Raw genomic sequence first — 24,884 nt, 5'->3', positions numbered from 1 at the left:
AGCAGAGAGCATGGAAAGAGTCAAAGACGAAAGGGAAAGTCCGCAGCAGGTGGAAATTCCATCTCCAAGGACCAGCTTGTTTATTAGCGTCATGGTATTGCCTGATGACGAGAAGTAATCTCCTTGCTCAGTAACTGCAACAAGGGAATAGTAACTTTCCGAGGCAGAGAATCCCCAGTAAGCGCTTCGGGAGTGCCAGGGTTATTCTCTCTGCCACACACCACACGCACACACACAGAGAGAGACAGACTCGGAGTAAGAGCGACGGGTTCTCCCGTATTCTCTCCTCCCCTTTCTCTGACGGAGGTTACTCGACGTGCGGTTAAACCAATACGCTCTCGTCCTAGGCTTGTAACTACAAGGCGATTGGTTGGCAGAAGCAGATCGCTGCGCAAAAACAGACAAGCCGAGCGCTCGGAGCTCAGAAACTGCCAGCAGAGATCACAGAAGCTCGAGTTGGGACAGGAGAGACAGAGAGCCACCGAGTCTGTGAATGAGTCTAGGAAGCCAGAGATAGTAAAAGGAGCGTGGAAGAAAGCTGATCCGGACCCTTTTTAGAGGGGGGGGGAAGCGCGCGCAGGGAAAAGGCATCCAAAGGAAGAGATGGCGAGAGAGGTTTAAGAGAATCTCCACTGAGTCTTCGAGAAATTCAGGAATTTAAAGTTTAGGGTCGCCGAACTGGTCTTTGCCTTCCTCCCACCCCGCCACATCTTTTCGGTGGCTGTACTATTTTCTGGCTGTTTTTAATTTCATCTGTCTCTCCCCCCCCCCCACGCCAGGGAAGAGGGAGGGAGAAAGAGAAGGTTTTCTTGTGTCAAATTTATTTTTCTTCAACCAAAGGGGGTATGTCCATCGGTTCTTCTGGCAGCTTTCCCCCCTCCTGCTCCTACCAGGAAGCCAACCCGAGGATAATCTTGAAATATACCAGTTCTCCCGGATTTGCTGCTGCTGTTGCCTCCACCGCCTCTCCTGCTGCTGCGGTGCAGTGCCTGGACACTGGGAATAAATTAACACGGGCTCTTCTGTCTATATAGCCACCTACCTATTGCCTCTGGTTAGCCATTTCTTACGAAGATCTCTGATGTGGTGGGAGCTCTGGCTGGCAGCCTCCCGTGCCTATCTTGCATGATTTCCTAGCCCTCCGTCGTCCCCCTCCCTTCCCTTTTTTCCCCCCAGTTTCGTGTGAAGGGAGACGATGATGGGGAAGACAGGAGAAAATGAAGGGAAAGGAATGAGCATAAATCGTTTTTGAAGCTCGCCTCAAGTCTTTTGCTTTTCCTCTCTGGCCCGTTAAAACACGGTATTTCTCGAAGGAAGAGAGGGATATTTTTTGGGAAGGAGGAAGTGTTGGCGTCGGGGAGGGGGAATCTCTTTCCCCTTTTGGAGATGGTGGTGCTATTCTTCTTTGCCTTAAACTGGATGGTGGAGGGAGCCCTTTCGCAGCTTCACTACACGGTGCAGGAAGAACAGGAACATGGCACTTTCGTGGGAAATATTGCCGAAGATCTGGGCTTGGACATTACAAAACTTTCCGCTCGCCGCTTCCAGACGGTGCCTAATTCGCGAAGCCCTTATCTGGACCTCAATCTGGAAACCGGGGTGCTATATGTGAGCGAAAAGATCGACCGGGAGCAAATCTGCAAGCAAAGTCCGTCCTGCCAGTTGCACCTAGAGGTTTTCTTGGAAAATCCTCTGGAGCTGTTCCGTGTCGAAATCGAAGTGCTGGACATCAACGACAACCCGCCTGCTTTCCCAGAGCCCGACCTGACCGTGGAGATCTCGGAGAGCGCCACGCCGGGCACCCGCTTCCCCTTAGAAAGCGCCTTCGATCCAGACGTGGGGACTAACTCGCTGCGCACCTATGAGATCACCCCCAACAGCTACTTCTCCCTGGACGTCCAGACGCAGCCCGATGGCAATCGCTTCGCCGAACTAGTGCTGTCCAAGCCCTTGGACCGAGAGCAGCAGGCGGTGCACCGCTACGTGCTCACGGCCGTGGATGGTGGGCAGCCCCAGCAGCGGACCGGCACGGCCCTGCTCACTATTCGGGTCCTGGATTCCAACGACAACGTGCCCGCCTTTGAACAGCCCGTCTATACTGTCTCCCTGCCGGAGAACTCGCCTCCCGGCACCCTGGTACTACAGCTTAATGCCAGCGACCCGGACGAAGGCCAGAATGGCGAGATCATCTACTCGTTCAGCAGTCACATCTCCGCCCGGGCGCGGGAGCTCTTCGGCATCTCCCCACGGACCGGCCGGTTGGAAGTCAACGGTGAATTGGACTACGAGGAGAGTAGCGTGTACCAAGTGTACGTCCAAGCCAAGGATCTGGGGCCCAACGCCGTGCCCGCTCACTGTAAGGTGCTGGTGCGGGTGCTGGACGCCAACGATAACGCTCCAGAGATCAGTTTCTCCACCGTCAAAGAAGCGGTGAGCGAGGCGGCGGCTCCAGGCACGGTAGTGGCTCTCTTCAGCGTCTCGGATAGAGACTCCGAGGAGAACGGGCAAGTGCAGTGCGAGCTGCTGCAAGGCGACGCGCCTTTCCGCTTGAAAAGCTCCTTCAAGAACTACTATACCATCGTCACCGAGGGGCCCCTAGACCGAGAGCAGCCCGGCGGCGACGCCTACACTTTAACCGTGGTGGCGCGGGACATGGGCGAACCGGCGCTGACCACCAGTAAGTCCATCCAGGTGCGGGTCAGCGATGTGAACGACAACGCGCCGCGCTTCTCGCAACCCGTTTACCAGGTGTACGTGAGCGAAAACAACGTGCCCGGAGCCTACATTTATGCCGTCAGCGCCGCGGACCGGGACCAGGGCGCCAACGCGCAGCTAGCCTACTCCATCTTGGAGAGCCAGATCCAGGGCATGTCGGTGTTCACCTACGTCTCCATCAACTCCGAGAACGGGTTCCTCTACGCGCTGCGCTCCTTCGACTACGAGCAGCTCAAGGAGTTCAGCTTCCAAGTAGAAGCCCGCGACGCGGCCGGAGGGGGCGAGGAACCCAACGGCGAGGAAGCGCTGGCCGGCAACGCCACCGTCAATATTGTGGTGGTGGACCAGAACGACAACGCGCCGGCCATCGTCAGCCCGTTGCCCGGCCGCAACGGGACGCCGGCGCGAGAGGTGCTGCCCCGAGGCGCCGAACCGGGCTACTTGGTGTCCCGCGTGGCGGCGGTGGATGCGGACGACGGAGAAAACGCGCGTCTCACCTACAGTATCGCCCGGGGCAACGAGGCTAGCCTCTTCCGCATGGACTGGCGCACCGGCGAGTTGCGCACGGCGCGCAAAGTGCCCGCCAAGCGAGACCCGCAGCGGCCCTACGAGCTGGTCATCGAGGTCCGCGACCACGGGCAGCCCCCGCTTTCTTCTACCGCCGCCCTCCACGTGGTCTTGGTGGACAGCGCAGTGGAGCGCCAGGGGGCGGGGGCGGGCGGGGGCGGCGGGGGCGCTGGGGGGCTAGTCCCTGGGGGCGCAGGAGGCCCGGGCGGAGAGCATCGGCCCAGCCGCTCGGGCGGAGCCAGCAGCGCCGACACCTCCCTGGACCTGACTCTGATCCTCATCATCGCCTTGGGGTCCGTCTCTTTCATCTTTCTGCTGGCTATGATCGTGCTGGCCGTCCGCTGCCAGAAGGAGAAGAAGCTCAACATCTACACGTGTTTGGCCAGCGACTGCTGCCTGAGCTGTTGTTGCTGCTGTTCTTGCTGTAGCCGCCAGGCGCGAGCCCGTAAGAAGAAGCTCAGCAAATCGGATATCATGCTGGTCCAGAGCTCTAATGTACCCAACAACCCAGTTCAGGTGCCCGTGGAGGAGTCTGCAAGCTTTAGTTCCCACCACCACAACCAGAACTATTGCTATCAGGTTTGCCTCACACCCGAGTCGGCCAAGACCGACCTGATGTTCCTCAAGCCTTGCAGCCCTTCCCGCAGCACAGAGGCGGAGCACAACCCTTGCGGGGCCATCGTCACGGGATACACCGACCAGCAGCCCGATATCATCTCGAATGGCAGTATATTGTCCAGTGAGGTAAGACCCAGCCTCTTCCCCATCTCAAGTACAGGCAGTGGTTTTGTGTTCCCCTGAATTTCTCTCTAAATGTCACCAGTTACAGTTAATTAAGATCCTAACGTAACCTCAGTTTATTGAAAAGGAATACCTACAAGGTCCACATTATTGCATCCTAACTGGACTAGTCTACACCTTTTGGCTTGGGCTGCCTGTTGCATTGGGGGAAACTTCCTTTCATGCAACTTATGTGATTGATCACTAATACTGCAATATTACAATGATTACTATAAAAATTGTAGTATTACATTCCAATAGTAATTGTAATATTGCGGCACTAGTAAAAATTGTAATATTATTACAGTTGATAAATACCCCTACATTTTTATTATTGATAACATAAACTTGCACAACCAGTAAAGGGCAACAAAGAGATACAGTACAGGGAAGGAAAACAAAAAAACATTTGTAGCCACTTTATGGTTGTCCAATTTTTTCCAGTCAAAATATGGTAACCTGAAGTAGTAGTGTTACTACTAATAGTATTGTGTCAATTCTAGAGTTAATATAAATTTAATACATTTTTCTGATGGTTTTCTTTTCATAAATGTTTACAATTCTATACTTTGACATTTCTCACTACTAATTGCTATTATGAGCTTATTGTTCAACCTTCTTTAATAGATTTTCCACTATGGTTACAATTATAACAAGTAGTTTCAGATGAATATGTACCTGATTTATGTCAACTCACCAACAACACAAACTCTTGTCTGGAAAACATTGTCATACATAAATCAAATCTGCAGTGCAGTGCAGCTTTCTTCTACACCACCTTTGTCACTTTTTAGCCACTTTCTTTTCAGATGCAAAAGTATCAAGGAACAACTTAAATATTATTACATTTTAATAAAGGCCATACTGTGAGCATTTTACTTTGCTTGTTTTATTTTCAGAATCAAACAAGCATAGTCTGAGCAGTATTTACTATTATTTTGTGTAGAATGATTAGTCAGAATTACTTCTCTGGTCATTTTCATTGCTTTTTCCAGGAACAGATACCAAGACTGAAGATAATTCCTACAGGGAAATCAACAAACAAAAAAAACCCTTTAGAAATTCCTTTGTTTGTGATTGAAGATATGCAGGCATTTGCTTATGAAATATGAACATCTAACTAGCAAGCAGAGAATTAAAATAATTTCATAGTTAAAGATCCACTAATTATCACTTCATAAGATGATTATTCTATATGTTCCCTTCACAAAAGAGGCATCTTGAAAAATGCAACTGAAAGCATCTGTTACACTTATGAAACTTTTGTATTAAGCTAGTGTGTAAATAATATTTGTCTATCCTATAATCTGGGTTTAGCCTTTTATCCTGTGATGTGATACAAAATAACTATGCTGTATTTTCTCTGTACATATTGCTGGGGAAACATAAAACCTATTTCCAGTGCAATATTAAATATACTTACTCATAAGTAAAGCCTACTAACTTTATCAGGAATTAATCTCAGGTAAATGGCCACAGGATTGCAACTAGAAGAGAGTTTTTAATTATTATTTTTTTAAATACAAAGCTTTAATTCTCCCCCCTTGTCATAATGGGATATATCAATTTGGTGGCTATACATTATTTTTTAAACATATCATTTTTTTCCATCATAGTTTGCCTTGAACTACACAGTGGTGTTTAATTAACTGTCACTTGATTTTTTTTTCCTCCATCCACAGTACATGTTGTTGGCTAGATTGAGTAACAGTTGTGGATTTTATATTGGATGAGTAGTTGTTAATTGTATTTAGAGATAAATGTGTAATCCTTTCTTATGCAAGTTAAGAGAATGGCAAAAAGCAGATGAGATATATCAGAAGTATTGATTATTTAATTGATTAAAAGCAACTATATACATATATGTGCATATATGTGTGCTATGCATATATGTAGGCTAGTATGACTGAAGATGCACAGGTTCCCTTGGAAAATTCATCATTTTATTTATTTACTTGTTTATTTGTTTATTTATTTATTTCATAATTATTTTTTAGGCAAAACATCAACGTACAGAGCTCAGTTATCTAGTTGACAGACCTCGGCGTGTAAACAGGTAGGATCTCCACATTTCTCATTTCCTAAATTAGGGTCACAGTTATGCACAACCTGACATGTATTTCTCAAGGTGAAGGAAGATATGTAGTTACAGAAGGTATTAAATAATATCTGAAGAATATAAAATAAATGTATTCAGGTGGCACCATATATGTGCAATGAATGAACATCTCTGAATTATGGCATTTGGTGAATCTCAGTGAAAAGTCTTGGGAAAAAAGAGAAATTTTATACTGGTTTAAAATTATTTTTCAAAAACCTGACAGATAGTATTATAGGACACAATCTGTCCAAATTAGATCCTTGACTATTTAACAAAATTGTTTAGCATAATTACACTGAATACACATGGTGCTAATAACAAGCACTGTAAACAGTTGGTTACTGTCCCTGAAAATATAGGTATTGCTTTTGATGGAGAGTGCTGCTTAGTTGAAACAGTGTAACCAAGACCATCTATCTGAGTGCAGCACCACATGTCGCCATATGATGGCAGAAGAATGTTTTATGAATTTCCCTTTTCTTGGTGATTCAAACATTAAGTTCCCCATTTTTTATATATATTTCTAGTTCTGCATTCCAGGAAGCAGACATAGTAAGCTCTAAGGACAGTGGTCATGGAGACAGTGAACAAGGAGACAGCGATCATGACGCCACTAATCGAGGTCAATCCACTGGTAAGTTTGATGGGGGGGACTCTAAATATTCAATCTTTTAATAGGACCATCAGGAGCAATTATAAATAGGTAAATTAATAATGGGGCATAAGTAATTTGACGCAGAGTGTTTATAATTTTGTGCTAATGTACATCTGACTGGATGGAACAAATAGATTTTTCAGTTGTAATACACTTATAGGAAGGTGACTTTTTTTAAAATGCTGGCTGACTTTTGCAAAATAGAAAATTTTGAAACATTGTGTGCTTTGTATATTAAGATACAAAAATGCTGATACATTTTGGTGGGATTCTTAAATCCTGAAAAGCTATTGGGATATTTTCAAACTATTTTTCGGTAGTAATTCTCACATCAGTTCAGAATTGAGTATGTTAAGAGTTATGCTCAAGTAAGGGGTCTACAGGGAATTGAACAAGGGAAAATTTCAAGTGTATGACAGGGAGAATGTAATATATTCACGGTGAGAAGTAGTTTTATCTTCAGTTGGAAACTCAAAAATTCTTGGAAATGTGGTATTTTTCAAGTAGTAAGTATTGTAATATTTAGTTTGAAGAGAATTTGACTCTCATTCCCTTGATAAATCTGACAGTATTCTCACTTTGCATCTGTATACTTAAGAGGAATGCTGATTCTTTTAGCATTTGCTTCACTGCACAGCATCCCTGCAGTTTAGGAGGTGTTAGAGGCACTTGTCACTAGATTGTAATCAACAGAGTTCCCGGAATCTAGACTTAGTAATAATAAATCTCTGCCTTTTCTAGTTTGGTAAATATTCCAGAGAGTTGCTGCTACAAAAATGCCTTCCAGGTTGATGCTTGCTTACACTCTCCCTTCCTTTCTTTCTGTCTGTCTCTTTCCTAAAACATCTTCTAAGGCACTGGACTGAGCAAACCCCAACTGCCCAGAAACATAGCAACATTGACACTTGTGTATATGGGGGAGGAGGGAATTGCAGCCTTTTTAAAAAGTGCTATGCTGTTCCTTTGGCTATGAGAAGTTTAGGCACCTGGGGGAGGGGGACTCTGGGATTCCATTCAAGGATTGCTTTATATAGCTGCAAGTCATTAATATGCAGACCTAATGAGACTTGAGAAAAGCCAAGAGCCTCTAAGCTCGCTGGGCCTTGCAGGGCTTCATGCTTAGCGAACACAGCATCTATTTTGTGTCTGGGAACTTTATAACAAATCAACATTTGCCAAAAGTGTACATTGGAACATATATTTCTTTTTGCAAATTATTCTTTTCCAAATGTTTGTTTTCCCCCAATCTGTTCCCAGTTTTTTGGCATCATCTTTAAGGTAACAAGAAGTATTTGAAGATATTTTTCTTAAATAAAAGCTTTAGTTATTCTACCCCAATTGTTTTTTTATTGTCTTTTAAAAGAAAGAAACAAATTGGAGTTGGGCAGCCAATAAATTCAAATAAATAAGTACACTTTATTGCAGCACTCTTGTTCATGAATATTTCATCTTCAGCCAGTTTATCCATCAACATAATGAACCATGGTAACAAAGTATGAGAGAAGAGAATAAACATCTTTGCAAGGACCTAGAGTGGGAAAGCAGAATGTGTAGATGCAATCATTTGGGATGCACATCAAACAAAAGGCATTTTTTTAAAAAAACTCCGCTAATGTTGCTATACATAACTTTCCTGTTGTTCTTTTAGATGATTTATCTGGAATTAGATTGTATGAAAGGTTGCCTTGAAACTAAACTCTTTCTGTAATCTAGCTATAATATACTTTACTAATAAGTTGAAATGTTTTCACTTAATTATAATTGACTGACTTCAGAGTCATGACTTTCTGCATATTTGGTTTATAGTTTGATCTGTGAATTTTAGATTCAAGTTTCTGCAAATATAAGAGAGGAATAAATTGCATTCAGCAATTATTCTCACATCAGAATTGATAGATTTTTTACTTTAAATTAATAATTCTAGTATGTAGTTTGCCAAGTTACTATAAGCAATCATTTTGCCTTTAGGTTTTTTGCATTGCATAGATAAGTATTGAAGCTATGCCTATGAAGTTAGAGTATCTGATAAATGTACAATTCTTTTTCCTACATAGTTTAGAGATATTAAAGAACATTATATTTAGACTTTATATATTGATACATAAATATAATATGAATAGTAATTAAACAATGCTTGGTTCAGGCAGGGTATGGAAGCAGAAAGTAATAAGTAAAGAAGCTAATTTAGTTAAACATTTTAGTTGCCAACTTCATCAATAGTCCAATTATATGAGAGAAAAAGTCACCAAATATACTAAATGATTTTAAACTTATTTCTATTTTGTCAATCAAAATTAGTTTTCTTCACTAGCATCAGATAAATATGCTGATTACTAAAGACAAGTTTTCAAAATGTTTATATCTTGTTTGATTTAACTATTGGAAAGCCCAAAACTTGGTAAGAATTTTCTATGTACTTAGTTCTATGTACTTACAACTTCTTTTGGTCCACTGTTTCTCTTATTGTTATCTTTAATTTCTTTTTATGATTTGAGTTTATGTCTTCCATTTGATTCTCATTCTTATTACTCTATAACAGCATTACACTTATATTCCTTTGTAAATTCTTTTCCTAAAAAAAGCAAAAGCAAATTCCACAACTAATCATTTAGCATGTATTCAAAAGCCAATATTTTCTGAAGAGATTGTGATTACCGATGAGATATCATGCCATACTGTAATAAAATTTGAATAGATTTTACTCTAGTGTTCTTCCTTTTTTAAAGAAAAAAAAGCTTCAGCCTCTTCTTTCCTCCCTATCTGGTCATGCAAGGCCAATTTGCCTATTGTTGATTCATGTGGCATGGCTTGGACTCTATATTAAGGATAAAAGGTACAGATGGGCTCTCTTGAAATACTTCTCCTAACTAGTCATATATTATATTTCTATATTACTTCACAGTGAGACACTCTGTATGGTGGAAATAAAACTAAAAAGCTAAAATTAATAAATGCATTAAAATAATGTTAGCCTAGCATTTATTTATCTATGTATTTAAAAGATTTACTGTACAAAGCCACCCTCTTACAATCTGTGATTCTTTGTAGTGTCAAAAGACAAAAACACTGAAAAATAAGTACAGTGTAAAACCAAAATAACCTAATAAAAATAACAAAACAAAAAGCATAATGCATAATTAACACATAATAGAGGCTTGCAATAAAAAACAAGTGTACACATCACAGAGTGGCCTCATTTACCATCCCAGTCCAATGCACAAAAAAGAGGTTAAATCAGGTTAAAACAGCCATTGAGTGTGTTTATTATTAGCTTTATGTCCCACCATTTATTTTGTGCAATCCAAGCCAGTATACATCATGTTCTGGCCTCCTATTTTCCCACAGCAAGCCCCTGACTCGGGCGGTGAGAGAGAGTGACTGGCCAATAGCAATAAAATAAGGCAGTAGAAGTGGAGTGTTGTGAAAAGAGCTAAATGTGGTTTTAAAATTGCAACTAAAAAGCCTGGAACAATGAAACATTTTCAGCTGGAATGAAAAAGATCACAGTGGAAATATCAACACAAGCATGTCTAAGAAATGCATTCCATAATCAGAGTGTCCCCATTGAAAAGCTTCTTTCTCTAGTAGCCAGGCAACTACCTGTATCATTTCATTTTAAATCCAATACATTTAGAAAGGCACATTGAAGATAAACTGACTCTATTGTAGGTGTTTATAAATGAGCTCAAAAATGGACTAGTACTGGTACTTCTAACAACGGTGGACTTATTTTTGTAAAGCTAGAAAATTAAGGTCTAAACTACATGTCACATTCTCTGCTATAATTCAATAAAGCATTGTGAAAAATTCCATAACATGAATAATAGCTCAGTTAAAACAGATTAGTAATATTCATTTTTATGAAAAAATATTTTTGAATAATATATTACATTTTAAAAAATAAATCTTGTCTATAACAAAATGATGCAAACAACATTTGACGGGTGAGAAAAGGGATTATCTAGGCTATATCAAAGCAAAGCCTTGTAAAAAAAAGACTATGATTTCACAGTAAAAATGAACTTAAAATCCAAGAAGAACAGTAGATGATAAATGATGATAGTAAGCCATGTGTATTTTTTTAACAGTTTGGTTTCTGAATGTGAAGTATGGTACTGGAGATAAATTATCTAAATTTATTTGTGTACATTATCCATGGGCAATATGTTACCATGTTATACCTTGCATTATTGAGAGTTGGTTTGGTCTGGTGGTTAAGACAGCAGGCAAGAAACTGGAAGACTGTGAGTTCTAGTTCTGCCCAACACATGAAAGCTAGTTGGCTGACCTTTGACTCTCTGTGAACCCAACTCACTTACAGGGGAAAATAGGAGGAGGAAGGTGTATTGTGTATATTCTTATTACAAAAATAATAAAGGCAGGATAAAAAAAGAAATAATATTCTGACAGTTTTAACATAGGTTCTAAGTATCTGTTCCTATGGGTTTTTTATGTTATATAGTATAAATACCCATCTCATTTGTAATCTTGACTTGAAACAAAGATACGATTTCATTCTTTCAGGTGTTTATACTAAAACATAATGCTGATTTGAGATATGATTTCTAATAGAGTATGGAAAAAGAGGCTGTATGTTTTTAGTCTTCACTTATAGTATAAAAATCAAAGATTTACAGGATTAGATTGTAGATAGTACTAATGACTTGCTTATTCCACTGAACACCCCTGAAAAATGCAACATTGTCTGGCATATAGCAGAGTACTTTGTTTGGGCTTTTGGGGTTTTGGTGCTTATAAAAAAAACTCCCACTAAATAGATTGAATATATACAATTTTAGAGGATAGATTTTGTTAAAAGGGTTGAGAAACATTTCTTGCCAACTGCAAAATGAATCAGAGGTTTTTAGTTATAGAATCTTGAAGAAATACTTCGGAAATTCTGGATGGGAAAAAAAAGAATGTAAGACAAAGGTGACAGAAATTGCTATTTTCCCTATCCAATCCATGCTGACTTTTATTTCAGTTCCTATTTAAAGATGTTTCTGATATTTCAGTTGCTTTGTACAAAATTATATAGGGATATGCTAAAACGGCTTTTGGCATTTCTTTGACAGTGAGCTTATTTGAAATATTTCCAATTTTTGGTTGATAAACCAAAACGGTCTGGATTCTGTTCTGAGATTAATGTCTTGCAATTGCATGATCGGTCAAGGCAGAATAGAAGATTCACAGATGTAGATTGTTCAAAGGAAGGTTTAGGTGACCAGCCTTCAAATTAAAGAAATGGAAAACACTATTGCTACTGAAAAATGTAACATCAGGTAGAAAGTAGATGTAACTTTGCAGACCAATTACTTATAGTTAGATCATTAGTGCATATACTATATTGGAGATTTTAATATGTCTGAAGGGTTTTTTTGTGTATTACTTCTGTCATCTTCCCCTTCTTAATTTAGTTGAAAAGAAACAAATTGCAAATATCAGCTTTTCAGAACAAAATAAGCAAATTAAATTATTATTATTTTGTGTAAACATTAATATTTTGTGGTTGCCATGGTCTTGTGCTTGGTTAGGCTGATCTCAATGAACTTAGCAGGATCTCTGCACTCATGTTCCATGCGGTTTTACCAATTCCCGTGTTTGCCTTTTGGAGAAAGGTATAGTTTGCAAGTTATTGGAATTGCTTGACTCAAGAAGACTAATGAACATAAAGCATACACTGTGTTACTAGAATTCTTTTGATATAAGTGTTGAAAATCTATAACTCACATGTACTTATAAAATGCTAATTAAAAAAGAGAAACATTTACACTCTTCAGATTTTATTTGTACACTCCACTCGTTTTCTGTAGATTGGGTAAAATAACAATTGTTTTCATTGAGAGACTATTTGAGTGTTGAAATGACTGTGTGAGAGAATGGAAATGTTTGAATGGATTGAACCTTTCTTTTAAATATAATATTGGGATTTTTGGTTTATGAAAGACTATGGAATGATTACTTGTTGCCAGGAATCTGTTCTAACCAGTAGGTTTGTCAAATAGTGAAAAGCTCTGATAATTTTGTTGGAAGTCAGTGGTACAAATGTTATTGAACATCAGTTAATGAGTATTTGTTTGTCTCTACAAAATATTTAACAATATTTTACCATCTGTAACAAATTGCTTAGCTGGATGGATATATTTTTATTGTTATTTAAGTTCATTTTTATTCTTTGGGAAGAAACAGACCATAAATTTAAAGAAATAGTATTTGAAATCAAGCCTAACACACCAATGTTGTCCCCCCCCCCCAAAAAAAAACATGTTTCTTACACATCAAACCATATGTACAGTACATCTTTGTGTGCTATTATACAAACTTAAATAAATACATTTTCTGCTTAGTGATTAGAAACACTTCTTTGTTTTTATATACAGAATTTAAATCAACCCTTTACATAAAAAGTGAAGTGGTAAGCAACAGAAAATGAAAGCTTCTTTCTTTATATGCTTCTTTGTATTCTTATCTTTAATCACTGCTCAGACACTGAATTCATTGGGTCTAGCTTCTAGGCAAAGAGTGTGTAGAATTGTACCCTAAATCTAGTTTTTATGATGGTCAGGTTTGAGAAAAAAAGAATCAAATAAATCACAAGGCAGTAAGCCACTGATATTTTCAGTTTATTGAGTCTGCACCTGTGCTTCTGATAACACAGTGTCTTTAGAATTTCAGAATATCTTAACACTGTGAAGAACCACCTGCTAGAAACCCTGTAACAGGCTTCTAATTTCTATATTGAGATTTCCTAACAGGCATAAGCAGCTCTTCACTTCTTTTCTGAGCAACACTGTAAAAATAACTTTTTACTTCTTTAATCTTTATTACATACACATTAATATTATCACAATTTATAGTGTCTCAGTTATATAAATATAACTTCAAACCAGAGTTTTGGCTTACATTTTTTGGACTGTAAAGGAAAATGGTCTGATAGTTTCGGTCTACAAGACTGGACAGGAGCTTTTTGTTAAATATTGTTAAATGATTATTCAAAATGTCTGTTTTTAACATTTACTTAGTGCAGTGATACGTTTGTGAATATTTGTATCAGTGAGTCACCTAGCCCAATTAGTAAGGGACATTTTTAGATATTTTATCCTTTTCCAGCCATATAGCTTCTAGATGTTTTGGTATTTTCTGACATATAGCTATGTTGACTAGAAATTGTGGGAGTGCCTCATAATTCCTCAACTGAGGACGTTGGTTGTAGAAATTAATATATTTCATCATATACTTAAATACATAATTTAATAAATTCAAATCACTTTAGTTGGCATGAACAATGATAATTTCATTTTGATTTTCATCTGATTTTATTATGATCACATCTCCTGGAAAACTAAGCAGTACAGCCTTGATCTGTCCTCCAAAAGAATTGGAATTGGGGGTCTCATCACATTTGGAGGGCAGAAGGTAGAACAAAGCTGGATTAATGAAGCTGGATTATTCAATATAAATAGGCATTTCCTAAAAAAACCTTCATTTTTTTGTTAATATTTTTATCTACTGTTTTACCAGCAGTAAGTAAACTAGCCATTTATTTCACAAGTATTAATATATTACATTATAATATATAGGTAGTCCTCAATTTAGAGCTAATATTTTAACAATTTTACAAAATTATAATAGTCTTGGGGAAAAATGTGCTCAAAATTATGACTATTATATCACCCTGCCATCATGTGATCACAATACTGGTGCTTGACAATTGGCTTGCATTTCTGACCATTGCAGTGTCTTATTGTCATGTGATCATGATTTACGACCTTCCCGAATGGCTTCTGAGAAACAAAGTCAATTTGGAAAACTAAGTTTTCTTAATAACCATGTTAACCATGTGATTTGCTTAATGATTGCATTAAGCATTAAAATTGTAAAATCAGGTCTAGTCACATGATGACTCACACTGAATTATGACAGAAATTTCAGTCCCAATTGTCATAAATTGAGGACTACCTTTATATGTGTGTGTGTGTGTGTTTGTATGCATGTACATGTACATGTTTATGTGTATATAATGTTTTGTATTGTGTGTGTTATAATATAGCTTATATTGCATTGCTTCTCTGAGATTTTATTTCCAGCTGATGTTTACATGTACATTCCTCAACAGTTCACTCATTGTTTATTTCAAGACTTTTGTGATTGCAATTATCTGTAGATGATTTCAGACAAAGCCAATTTTTTCCTGAATTTAAAATAAAATTTCCATTATAAAGTATTAATTAAGGCAAATACTCTCTGTCTTCCTTCCTTCCTTCCTTCCTTCCTTCCTTCCTTCCTTCCTTCCTTCCTTCCTTCCTTCCTTCCTTCCTTCCTTCCTTCCTTCCTAAAAAAATTACTGGTAACTGTGGGATTTCTTGTAAAAAAATATACTAAGGCTTTTACCAATATCAGTCCAATTAAACTGAAAATTAGTAGAAGAGAATACTAACCTATCTTTAGGGGGTTAGATACTTTTTATCATATGGTTTATGTATTCATGTAGATGTATTATCTAATAGCTGGTGTTCCATATGTCATTCTTGGGGACTGACACAGAAGAGGTACATGTTTTATAGTAAATAATTCCTACTTTGTATGTTCTACAGCTTAGCAGCTGATTTGGAATTCTGCCATGATGCACTTACAGTGAATCCAATAATTCTGAAAATTGGTTATTTATCATTTACTTGATGATGCTCTGACCAAATAATGTTTAACATTCACATTATTATGTTAACGGCTTATAATGTGTAGGGGATGGGTGACATGTATGTATATGAAAATGACTGTAATATGATCATTGCTGAACCATATCAGCAAGAGAATATCCTTGTTTGTTGCACAGGCATAAACAGCTCTTCACTTCTTTTCTGAGCAACACTGTAAAAATAACTTTTTACTTCTTTAATCTTTATTACATACACATTAATATTATCACAATTTATATTGTCTCATTGGCTATTCCATTTAAGTACATTGCTATTTTTTTTAAGGAAATGTGATTCAGCTTAATATGAAAAAACCAACCCTGCTGAAATACCATCATAAGACACATAGTGAAAAGTTTCTTATCATTTGAGAAATAAATACATTTAAAAGGATTTATAAGCATACTGTTTTCTATTGGCAGGGATTCATATTGTTATAGACTAGAGTAAGCATTCACACATCTGCCATACAAGCTGGATCTATGTCACATTAGACTTGCCATGAATTTTAGCAGTTTCTTTTTACAGGCTTTAATGTGACTTTGGACTCTAGTGGGATTAAATGGAAGAAAGTCTGAAGAGCATATTCTTTTTAAAACAAAACAAAACAAAACACGGGCCTAATTTGCTGAAATTTTCAGGAACGTTCTCAGCATTTTTCTCCCTACCGTCGGTATTTTTCACATGTCACATCTTTGCATATACATTAAGTCTATTTAGTCTATTGATGGTCATTAAACTGACACCTTCCCATTCAGAAAGTGGGACTTGTCCGTAGATGGTTTGACAAAGCAGGTGACAAGACCTTTTTTTAATAACAGTGATCCCAGTTGTCATCTTATGATTATTTGGCCAGTTGTGGAACATTCTTGCACTTCTTATCTTTTTTTTTCTTTTTTGAACAATAAAGCTTCTTTGAAGATTTAATAACCAAATTCTTTAGTGGTAAAATGATAATAGAACAGAAAGTATCTTTTTTATCACCATGCTTTCAGCAGGTGATGGCACTAAAGTTTATATCTGCAGTTTTTCTCTCTCCTGCTTATAGGCATGGATCTCTTCTCTAATTGCACAGAGGAATGTAAAGCATTGGGTCACTCAGATCGATGTTGGATGCCCTCTTTTGTCCCTTCTGATGGACGGCAGGCTGCGGATTACCGCAGCAATCTTCATGTACCTGGAATGGACTCTGTTCCAGACACCGAAGTGTTTGAAGCACCAGAAGCCCAGCCAGGGGCAGAGAGATCTTTCTCCACCTTTGGCAAAGAGAAGGCCCTTCACAGCACCCTGGAGAGGAAGGAACTGGATGGACTGCTGTCTAATACACGAGCGCCTTACAAACCACCATATTTGAGTAAGTACTGTTCAAAAAGGATGCTAGAAAGTGTTCCTTTTGTAGGAGTAAAACATCATTTCCAATATGCTTGCTAGGAATAGATAAAGACCCTGGGAGGAAAAGGAAACATTCCTCTGAATGTCTTCACTCTCTTCAATTACTCTCCATATAGCATTGATTTTTTATTTTTTTTAAAAAAAACACCATTTGTGACATTTTAAGCTTTCCACTTCTAGGACACTGTTGAAGAAGGATTTTTTTTTTTAAAAAAAGTCTAGCTTATTTTTTAGAAGTTTTGCCCTACTATACAGGCTCTTAAGTAAACAATTAGCAACATCATAGTTTCTGCAAATTATCTAGCAGTTTGTGGTGCCTCTTCACTGACATTTGTTCAACATCATACTGTTTGTACCATGGAGCAATGTTTAGAGGATATTTTACAGGGAATCACACTATTTTCTTTGTTCCCTTGATCATACTTCAATGAATTTGAATTTTCTATTTTGATGTTTTCTGAATTTTTATGGCCTTCATCCATATGGCAATGTTTATGGAGGCAACACAGAAGATGCTGTGTAGCTTGGGAAAATTATTTCTTTATATGCTTTGCATTATGAGCTAAGTAAAATATGTTGAATGAAGATGATACATTGCTATGAAACCCTTTTTTACATTGCAAGACTGGAATTTTTCCTTTCATTAGAAATGCATTCAGTGATTATTAAAATATATGTCATTGGAAGAGAAGAAGGCACCATTCATCAGCAAAACATTGATTTAATAGCACAACTACTACTAATATTTCAGGAAGATTTTTGAAGGAAATTAAAGTCTGAAGGACAGCAGAGGTGATATCAGCAATTTCAAACAATACATTTACTACTGGAGTACTTTTTACCTCTTTTAGTCATCCTTATTTCTGTCTTGAAATTAGCCCATTGTAAAATAAGGATTCAATCTTGAAATATAGTTTTTCTTTTAGATTGAATAGTTGGGAGAATGGACAATTTTTACATTCCTGTTAAGATTTAGATACTAAGTTACTGGATCTTCATTTTAAAAAAAACATACACTCCCTTGAACAATTATCTGGTGTATATTTGAAATTTTGTATATACTGTAGATGAAGTTGACAGCTTGTTGCTCACATCAAGATCCATCCCAAGCATATTCCATTCAACAGCTACTATTTTAGAAGCAGGATGCTAATATTCATAACCTTGATAGTCAGATCTATTGTATCTTCTTCCTTTGTTTTTATTCTGTTTACAAATTGCTTCAGAAATTACAAGCTAGAATCTGAATTTGCAAAACCTTTACTTTCATTAGAATTCAGCATTTAATTTCCTAATGAATTGAAATAAACCCTGTGTTGCAAGTTAATGGCAACCCATATATATTTGTGGGGTGGAAGGTGGTTTTGATTCTTGCACTCAGTACTAAACCTACAAATTATATAGCTGATATTTTTATAGAATATATATTTTAAGAGATGAAATCAATGCCTTAGTAACACATTATGGAGAAAGGGGGGGAAACAGATAGCAGGCAGGCAGGCAGGCAGGCAGACAGACAGATGACAGACAGATAAATAAAGAAACTTTTTTTATTTTGCTTAAGGGTAACAGCAAGATTTTATACAAGTGATAACTGTAGCAGAACATCTAATAATGTCTATAGCATAATCGTTTAGCATTCTCTTGCGTCAGATTATACAAAAAAGGATTAAGAAAACATTAAAATTTACATTTTGAATTAAATAAAAAGGCTAAATAAGAAAAGTCTCAAAAGGTAGAATCTGCTGGTTAGGCAGCACATTAGCCTATTATTGAACTGATAAAACTGAAGAAGTATCAATCAATGTGTTATTTCCTTCTTTAAGAAAAAGGAGGAAGAAATGGAAGGGATAAATATATTTAATTTGACTTAATAAACATTTAATTGTCCAAAAGATTTGGAATTACTGAATTTATTTCTTTAAAATGGTGATGATGGTAATAATAATGATAATTGTTTGATGTACATGATCTGTATAAGTTTGAGGCTTGGATCTGATTAGGAAATATTTCTGTTCTTCACTAAGAAGTCAGTCTCAGAATTTCCAGTTAAAAATACAGAGAGCTCTCTAAATGTTTACATCAATAGTTTTAAAAGTGATTTTTTTTTTCTGGCTTCAGTGATGGAATCAAATACAAATACCTTTCTTTGTTCTCTTCTCAATGCCTACTATGAAAGTACTTGACTATGGCTTTAATCCCACCATGGTAAATGGAAAATATTTAGAAAACTACAGATTATAGGCAGAATATATTTTAGTATTGCAATATTAACTTTGTAACATACTGTAAATGAAGAAAATAAAATGGACTCAAAATTATGTTTAGGTGAAAAATGTATAGCTACTTATTATCAAAAAATGAATGTTTACAACTAGTTTTTAGGAATATTTAAAGAATTGGAGAAATAAATAAAAGGTATTTGGACTAGCACTGAGATATACATTGAACATTTCGCTTGGAATTATTTTTTTAATGCTGAAAAAGGTGAGTTAAGAAATGCATAATTAAATTAAATTCCAAAGTAACTAATATGACAGAATAATACATTTTATAAGCTTGTGACAGGTTAAAAGATGTATCTGAGAAGTCAAGTGACAAAATTTTGGAATAGATTGATGCAGTAAATAAAAACAAATTGCTTATACCAGATGGTATTCATCCAACAGTTGCAAATGCATTTCAGGAAAAAGCTGAAAAAAAAAAATCACCAGGCAACGCTCATGTTTTAAATTAAACTCAACTCAGAAAATACTGCAGCTCAAAATACTTTAAAATCCTCAGCATATATAATCTATTGTATTTATTTATTGATTGATTTGATTTGATTTGATTTCTATAGTTGCCCATCTCAACAAGTGTCCCTTAGAGGATTAGAAAAATTACAAATGATGTGAGTTTTCAAATTGGGTAAAAACGGAATAGATTTTTTTGTGTATCTGGGCATGTTAAAACAAATACACATGGAGGCATATTGCAGTATCAAAACAGAACTTCTATGTCATGATTTTGGAGTTCTATCAGATGTTATCACTTTGCTGATAGAATAGCACCTGTTAGAGCAACAGATTTCCCCCCTTTTTTTCATACAACCTGCTCCTTTTTTTGAGAGAGATGGTTAATATAGGAGGAAGTAAAGAGGGACAATGGATTGGTGGTAAAGTTACTTTTTTGTAACTGTAAATAGTCACTGTCTGAGAAAGTCGCATGCATCGGAAGTGTTTCCAGCATGCTTGAGTGAACCTACAAATGGAAACTGATCAAGGAGAGAAGCAACCTAGAACTAAGGAGAAACTTCCTGACAGTTAGAACAATTAACCAATGGAACAACCTGCCTCCAGAAGCTGTGAATGCTCCAACACTGGAAGTTTTTAAGAAGAGACTGGACAGCCATTGTCTGAAATGGTATAGAGTTTCCTGCCTGAGCAGGGGGTTGGACTAGATGACCCCCAAGGTCTCTTCCAACTTTATTATTATTATTATGGATCATCACACAGTCAGCCAGATGTTCAGACTGGATTTGGCATTTTGTCTACCTATCGAGTCCTTACCCAGGACCTGGGATAGGCAGATGTGGATGTTTGATGGTATTACAGATATCGTCGCAGGATGGAAACAGTTCCTAGTAAGGCCGCCTTTTCCAATTGACTAATAGTGAATTTGTCAATGCCAATGGTGTTCAAGTGGTGCTCCAGTTGTTTTGGGATTGCACCCAAGGCGCCTATTATTATTATTATTATTATTATTATTATTATTATTATTATTATTATTACTACTACTACTACTACTACTACTACTACTACTATTATTATTATTATTATTATATTTTATTAAACAAGGGCTATCTATATACTGAAATTGTGAGACGAGTCACATTAGCAGCTGATCTGTGTATAAATTTGATGACTTGGTGCCTGTCTAAAGAGCTGATTTCAGAATTGCCCACACTAAATAGACTTGCATATTTTTACAAATATTTTTACAAATAAGGCAGCAAGCATATTATTAAGATCATATTCACAAAAGCAACCCCTTTTTAGTCAAATGAAGTAACAGATATAGTACAAGGATGTCCTACTTTCCATATGATTTTAAAGGAACGTAATGTGGTCTTGCAGAAGTGACATCATTCATTTCCTATTTACCCTATATTCACTTCTTACTGGTACTCTTACTGATCTATGGCACTAATTTACCCACAATAAAATTTTGTTTTTAGAATGAAGTTACTGAATCTAAAGTGCAAAACTATCATTATTTCTAAAATAAATTTCTTCTTAACTATTGGAAAAAATCAAAATTATATATAATACAATTCTGAAACATATTTCTTAATTACAATCAATCATATGTAACCTGACAACATTCAAAAGTCTTCCTAATTAATAATCAAGAAAAAGCATTTTTTAAAATTACCCATGTTATTTATAAAATGATAATTGCATACAGTAATTTTAATGCTTTGTATTGCAAAGTCATTGAAAGGAATTTAGCAGAATGTTTCAGTAAAAAAACAAAAAATAATATACTCAGTATCTTTTAGTTAGAATCACTATAAAACCTGACAAAATAAAAAAATAAGTAACATTAACTCATCAACCAGAGGCAGTCAGAGAAACCTTGTACAGACATACAAATAGCTTAGGGCAATGTTTGGGTTGTACAGGGAACTGAAAATGAACAATGCTTATTTCCAGCTAAGTTTACAAGGATTATTTTAATGCATGAGGGAATTTTCTGTCTCAGATTTATGTTTATGGTATTGATTAATTTAATTAATTTACCAATTAAGAATATTATTGGAATATTATCAGAAGTATAAGCCTTCACATAAATCTCCACTTCCAGTGACTACAAGGACACATCCATATAGTTTTCTTCACCAAATGGACTTGGACTGCTATTTTCTTTCATTGGGATTTTTTTTTAATCTTCAAGTTTAGGTTACAATTCTGATTATTGGTGGTCTTCCAAGTAATGAACTACTTAGATTTTCCAATATTAATCAAGTTAGCTAGGTTCTACCATTCCTGTTGTCATAAGAGTGTCATCTCCTAAGCTCTAATGTAGCAGAAACTTTAAATAAATAAAAAATACAATTATTTGTACATTTGTGAGTCATTTAATAACTTACATAAATACTGCATTTAATTGTTAGCACTATTGATTGATTCCACCAGTTCCTTTGAACATCAACTTTTTTGACCTTTCAACTTTGTGAAGAATGGAAGATATAGAATCACTTTCTATTGTCCTTTTATTTTTAGTTCCTTATTAGTCTGTTGCATAACAATATCTATATTTCAGTTTGTTTACATTTTTGCTTCAATTTTGACACTACTATCCCAAGGTCCATGGAGCCAAAACAACTTTTTTGAATTAAGAAGACTTTGTTTCAAGTACTTTCAGTCTTCAGTAGAAGGAATTGTATGAAGAGTAGAAAATTTCACTAGACTTCTGAGATGCTCACTTCTTCCTATCAACCACTGGATGTAAATAAAAATACAATTTTAATTTGAAAAAGCAATGAATAAATACATTTATGATATATAATTCAAAATGTGCTTTGAAAACAAAGATTAATCTGAATTTTTCTTCATTTTTTAAAATAAATCATATCTAATTATACAAAAAAATCTGACAACTATACTACATAGTATAATTATAGAGGGCAAACTTTAAATCAGAAAGGCCATATCCAATTCATTTTCTTTTTTAAGGTTCAAATAATAGAAAATGGGAAATGCTTGAAGAGTTTGTCCAATAAGAATAGGCAATACTAAATTAGTAATCTGATTCTTTCATCTAATTCTGTGTAATGACCAAACTCAAATCCTTGATAATTCATGCTATTATCATCTTGGAAATTAGAAGCAGTGAATGTGGACTTCACAAGCATATTGAAACAGAAAAAAATATGAAAGAGGTTGCCTTAGAAGATACTAAGACAAATGAAAAAAGTATTAAAGTAAAAATTTAAAAATCATGAAAAAAGTAAATGTGTATATGTATACACACAAGGGTAAAAGGCCTTTCAGATCTCACTCAGCTTCTGATAAATCTCATCCATGTGATCTTCTTGGCAACAGTGGGAAAGTGATTTGCTAAACATCCCAGAATATTTTATTTGTTGCTTCCTAGTTTAGCCATGAACTTCTTGATGATTTCCCATCCAAGCAGTAACTCTGATTAGCTTTTTTAATTGGTTATGGTTGGCAAGTGCTGCCACCTATTGTAGACATAAATATATGTACAAGTAAGCAAAATGAGCTGTGTCAAAATAGAAAGGAGAACATAATTAGCAACCAAAGCATTTTTAATGAAAATTAAAGTGGCATTATGTAATAAAACATGAATAAACCAATGGTGTTAGATATCATATTTACCATTATTTATCATTTTTAATGTTTTTATTTTTTTGATATACAAGGAGGAATTTACAAATATTCCTTCCTCCTTCTATACAGGTAATCCTTGACTTACAATCATTTATTTAGTGATTGTTCAAAGTTACAACCGGAACTGGAAAAAAAAGAGTTATGACTATTTTATACATTTATGACCATTGCAGCAATATCATGGTGATGTGATCAAAATCCAGATACATGTATTTATGATGGTTGTAGTGGCCCGGGGTCATGTGGTCACCTTTTGTGACCTTCTGACAAGCAGAGTCAGTGGGGAAGCCAGATTCACATAACAATGGTATTATTAACTTAACTACAGTGATTCACTTAACAGCTGTGACTAGAAAGGTTGTAAATGGGGCAAAACAACTGTCATGCTTAACAACAGAAATTTTAGTCTCAATTGTGATTGTAAATCGAGGACTATCTGTATACCTCACAACAACTCTGTGAGGTGATTTGGGTTGAGAGAAAGTGGTCCAAAGTCACCCAGTCAATTTATTTTCATACCTAAGGTGAGACTAGAACTCAGTCTTCTGGTTTCTACATCAGCACCTTAAAAGATTCTCACACAGTTACCATATTTCCATCTGTCTAACAAATGTTCAAGGCTTGAACATGATGTGTTCCAGATTTTTCTGCTGTGTCCCAAAAAATTATAAAAATTGAAAAGCAATTTTCCCAATCTAAATATATTGTTTTCAGTGGCATGTTCCTTGGGTAAATAAAAGTCCTTCCTGTGACTTGCAATAAATATGAAGCACATCTTTCCTCCACTACTGTTATCGACCCGCCTATTGATATATCCTTTCAATATTTATATGTTTCTTTGGGGACTGAAGGTTTATTTATTTATTATTTATTTTCTTGAATTTATTTAGACAGGAAAAGAAAGTAATAAAATGGAGAGGTAAAATGGACATTATAGCATTTTTCAGCTATCTGAAGTTTTATACAGAGGGCAAAAATATTTTGTTCTGAACTGTGCATATCTAGATTAATGCATATTTTCATTTCCGAAACCACTTAGCTCACTACTCACAGGAAGGTAGATTGTAAGGCAGTTCTTCAGATTCAAATGGAAAAATATACTTCAAAACATGTGTATGAATGCAAACAACATCTGGTGGCAAACAAACTACTGTAAATAACAGTACAGGTTCCTGCATACACACTGCAGCTGTGAGGGCAGTCACAGATCTTGGAGAAAGAGGCAAAATATGACCTAAACTTTGCGAGCATCCCTGCATTGTATGGTGTACTGTTAGAACCTGAAGCACTACACAGTCCTAGTAAATTATGTTGCGTCTTGGCAGAACTTTCTGCACAGTTAAGAACAGCCTGGCAATGGAATCAAATAATCATAGGATAAGATGATCTGTTCCTTATTGTTAAGGATAAAATGAAGGTGGATATTGGAGTGGATAATTTTAATTCCTTTTCCAACTTCATAATTTGCCAATAATATTCTTATGTACACATACACACATATGGGGGGGGAGAGAGAGAGAGAGAGAGAGAGAGAGAGAGAGAGAGAGAGAGAGAGAGAGAGAGAGAGAGAGAGAGAGAGA

General features: G+C 36.6%; 1 protein-coding gene across 2 annotated transcripts in view; it reads left to right on the top strand.

Moving 5' to 3' along the window:
• Positions 1–1,386: 1,386 nt before the first annotated feature.
• The window catches only part of PCDH10 (protocadherin 10), a 46,071-nt gene continuing 22,573 nt past the window's right edge, over positions 1,387–24,884 (top strand). Inside the window, exons 1-4 of one of the 2 annotated variants that reach the window (XM_015813220.1) lie at positions 1,387–4,026; positions 6,060–6,118; positions 6,691–6,797; positions 16,563–16,868. In XM_015813220.1, the coding sequence (XP_015668706.1) occupies positions 1,387–4,026; positions 6,060–6,118; positions 6,691–6,797; positions 16,563–16,868 (3,112 nt within the window). Of the gene's footprint in view, positions 4,027–6,059; positions 6,119–6,690; positions 6,798–16,562; positions 17,017–24,884 lie in introns of those variants that run through there. The other variant, XM_015813219.1, reaches the window with a different exon arrangement.

The sequence above is a fragment of the Protobothrops mucrosquamatus genome, unplaced genomic scaffold (assembly GCF_001527695.2).
Source record: "Protobothrops mucrosquamatus isolate PMUCROS unplaced genomic scaffold, P.Mucros_1.0 scaffold143, whole genome shotgun sequence".
NCBI classification, from domain to species: Eukaryota; Metazoa; Chordata; class Lepidosauria; order Squamata; family Viperidae; genus Protobothrops; species Protobothrops mucrosquamatus.
This window is presented reverse-complemented; position numbering and strand designations above follow the sequence as displayed.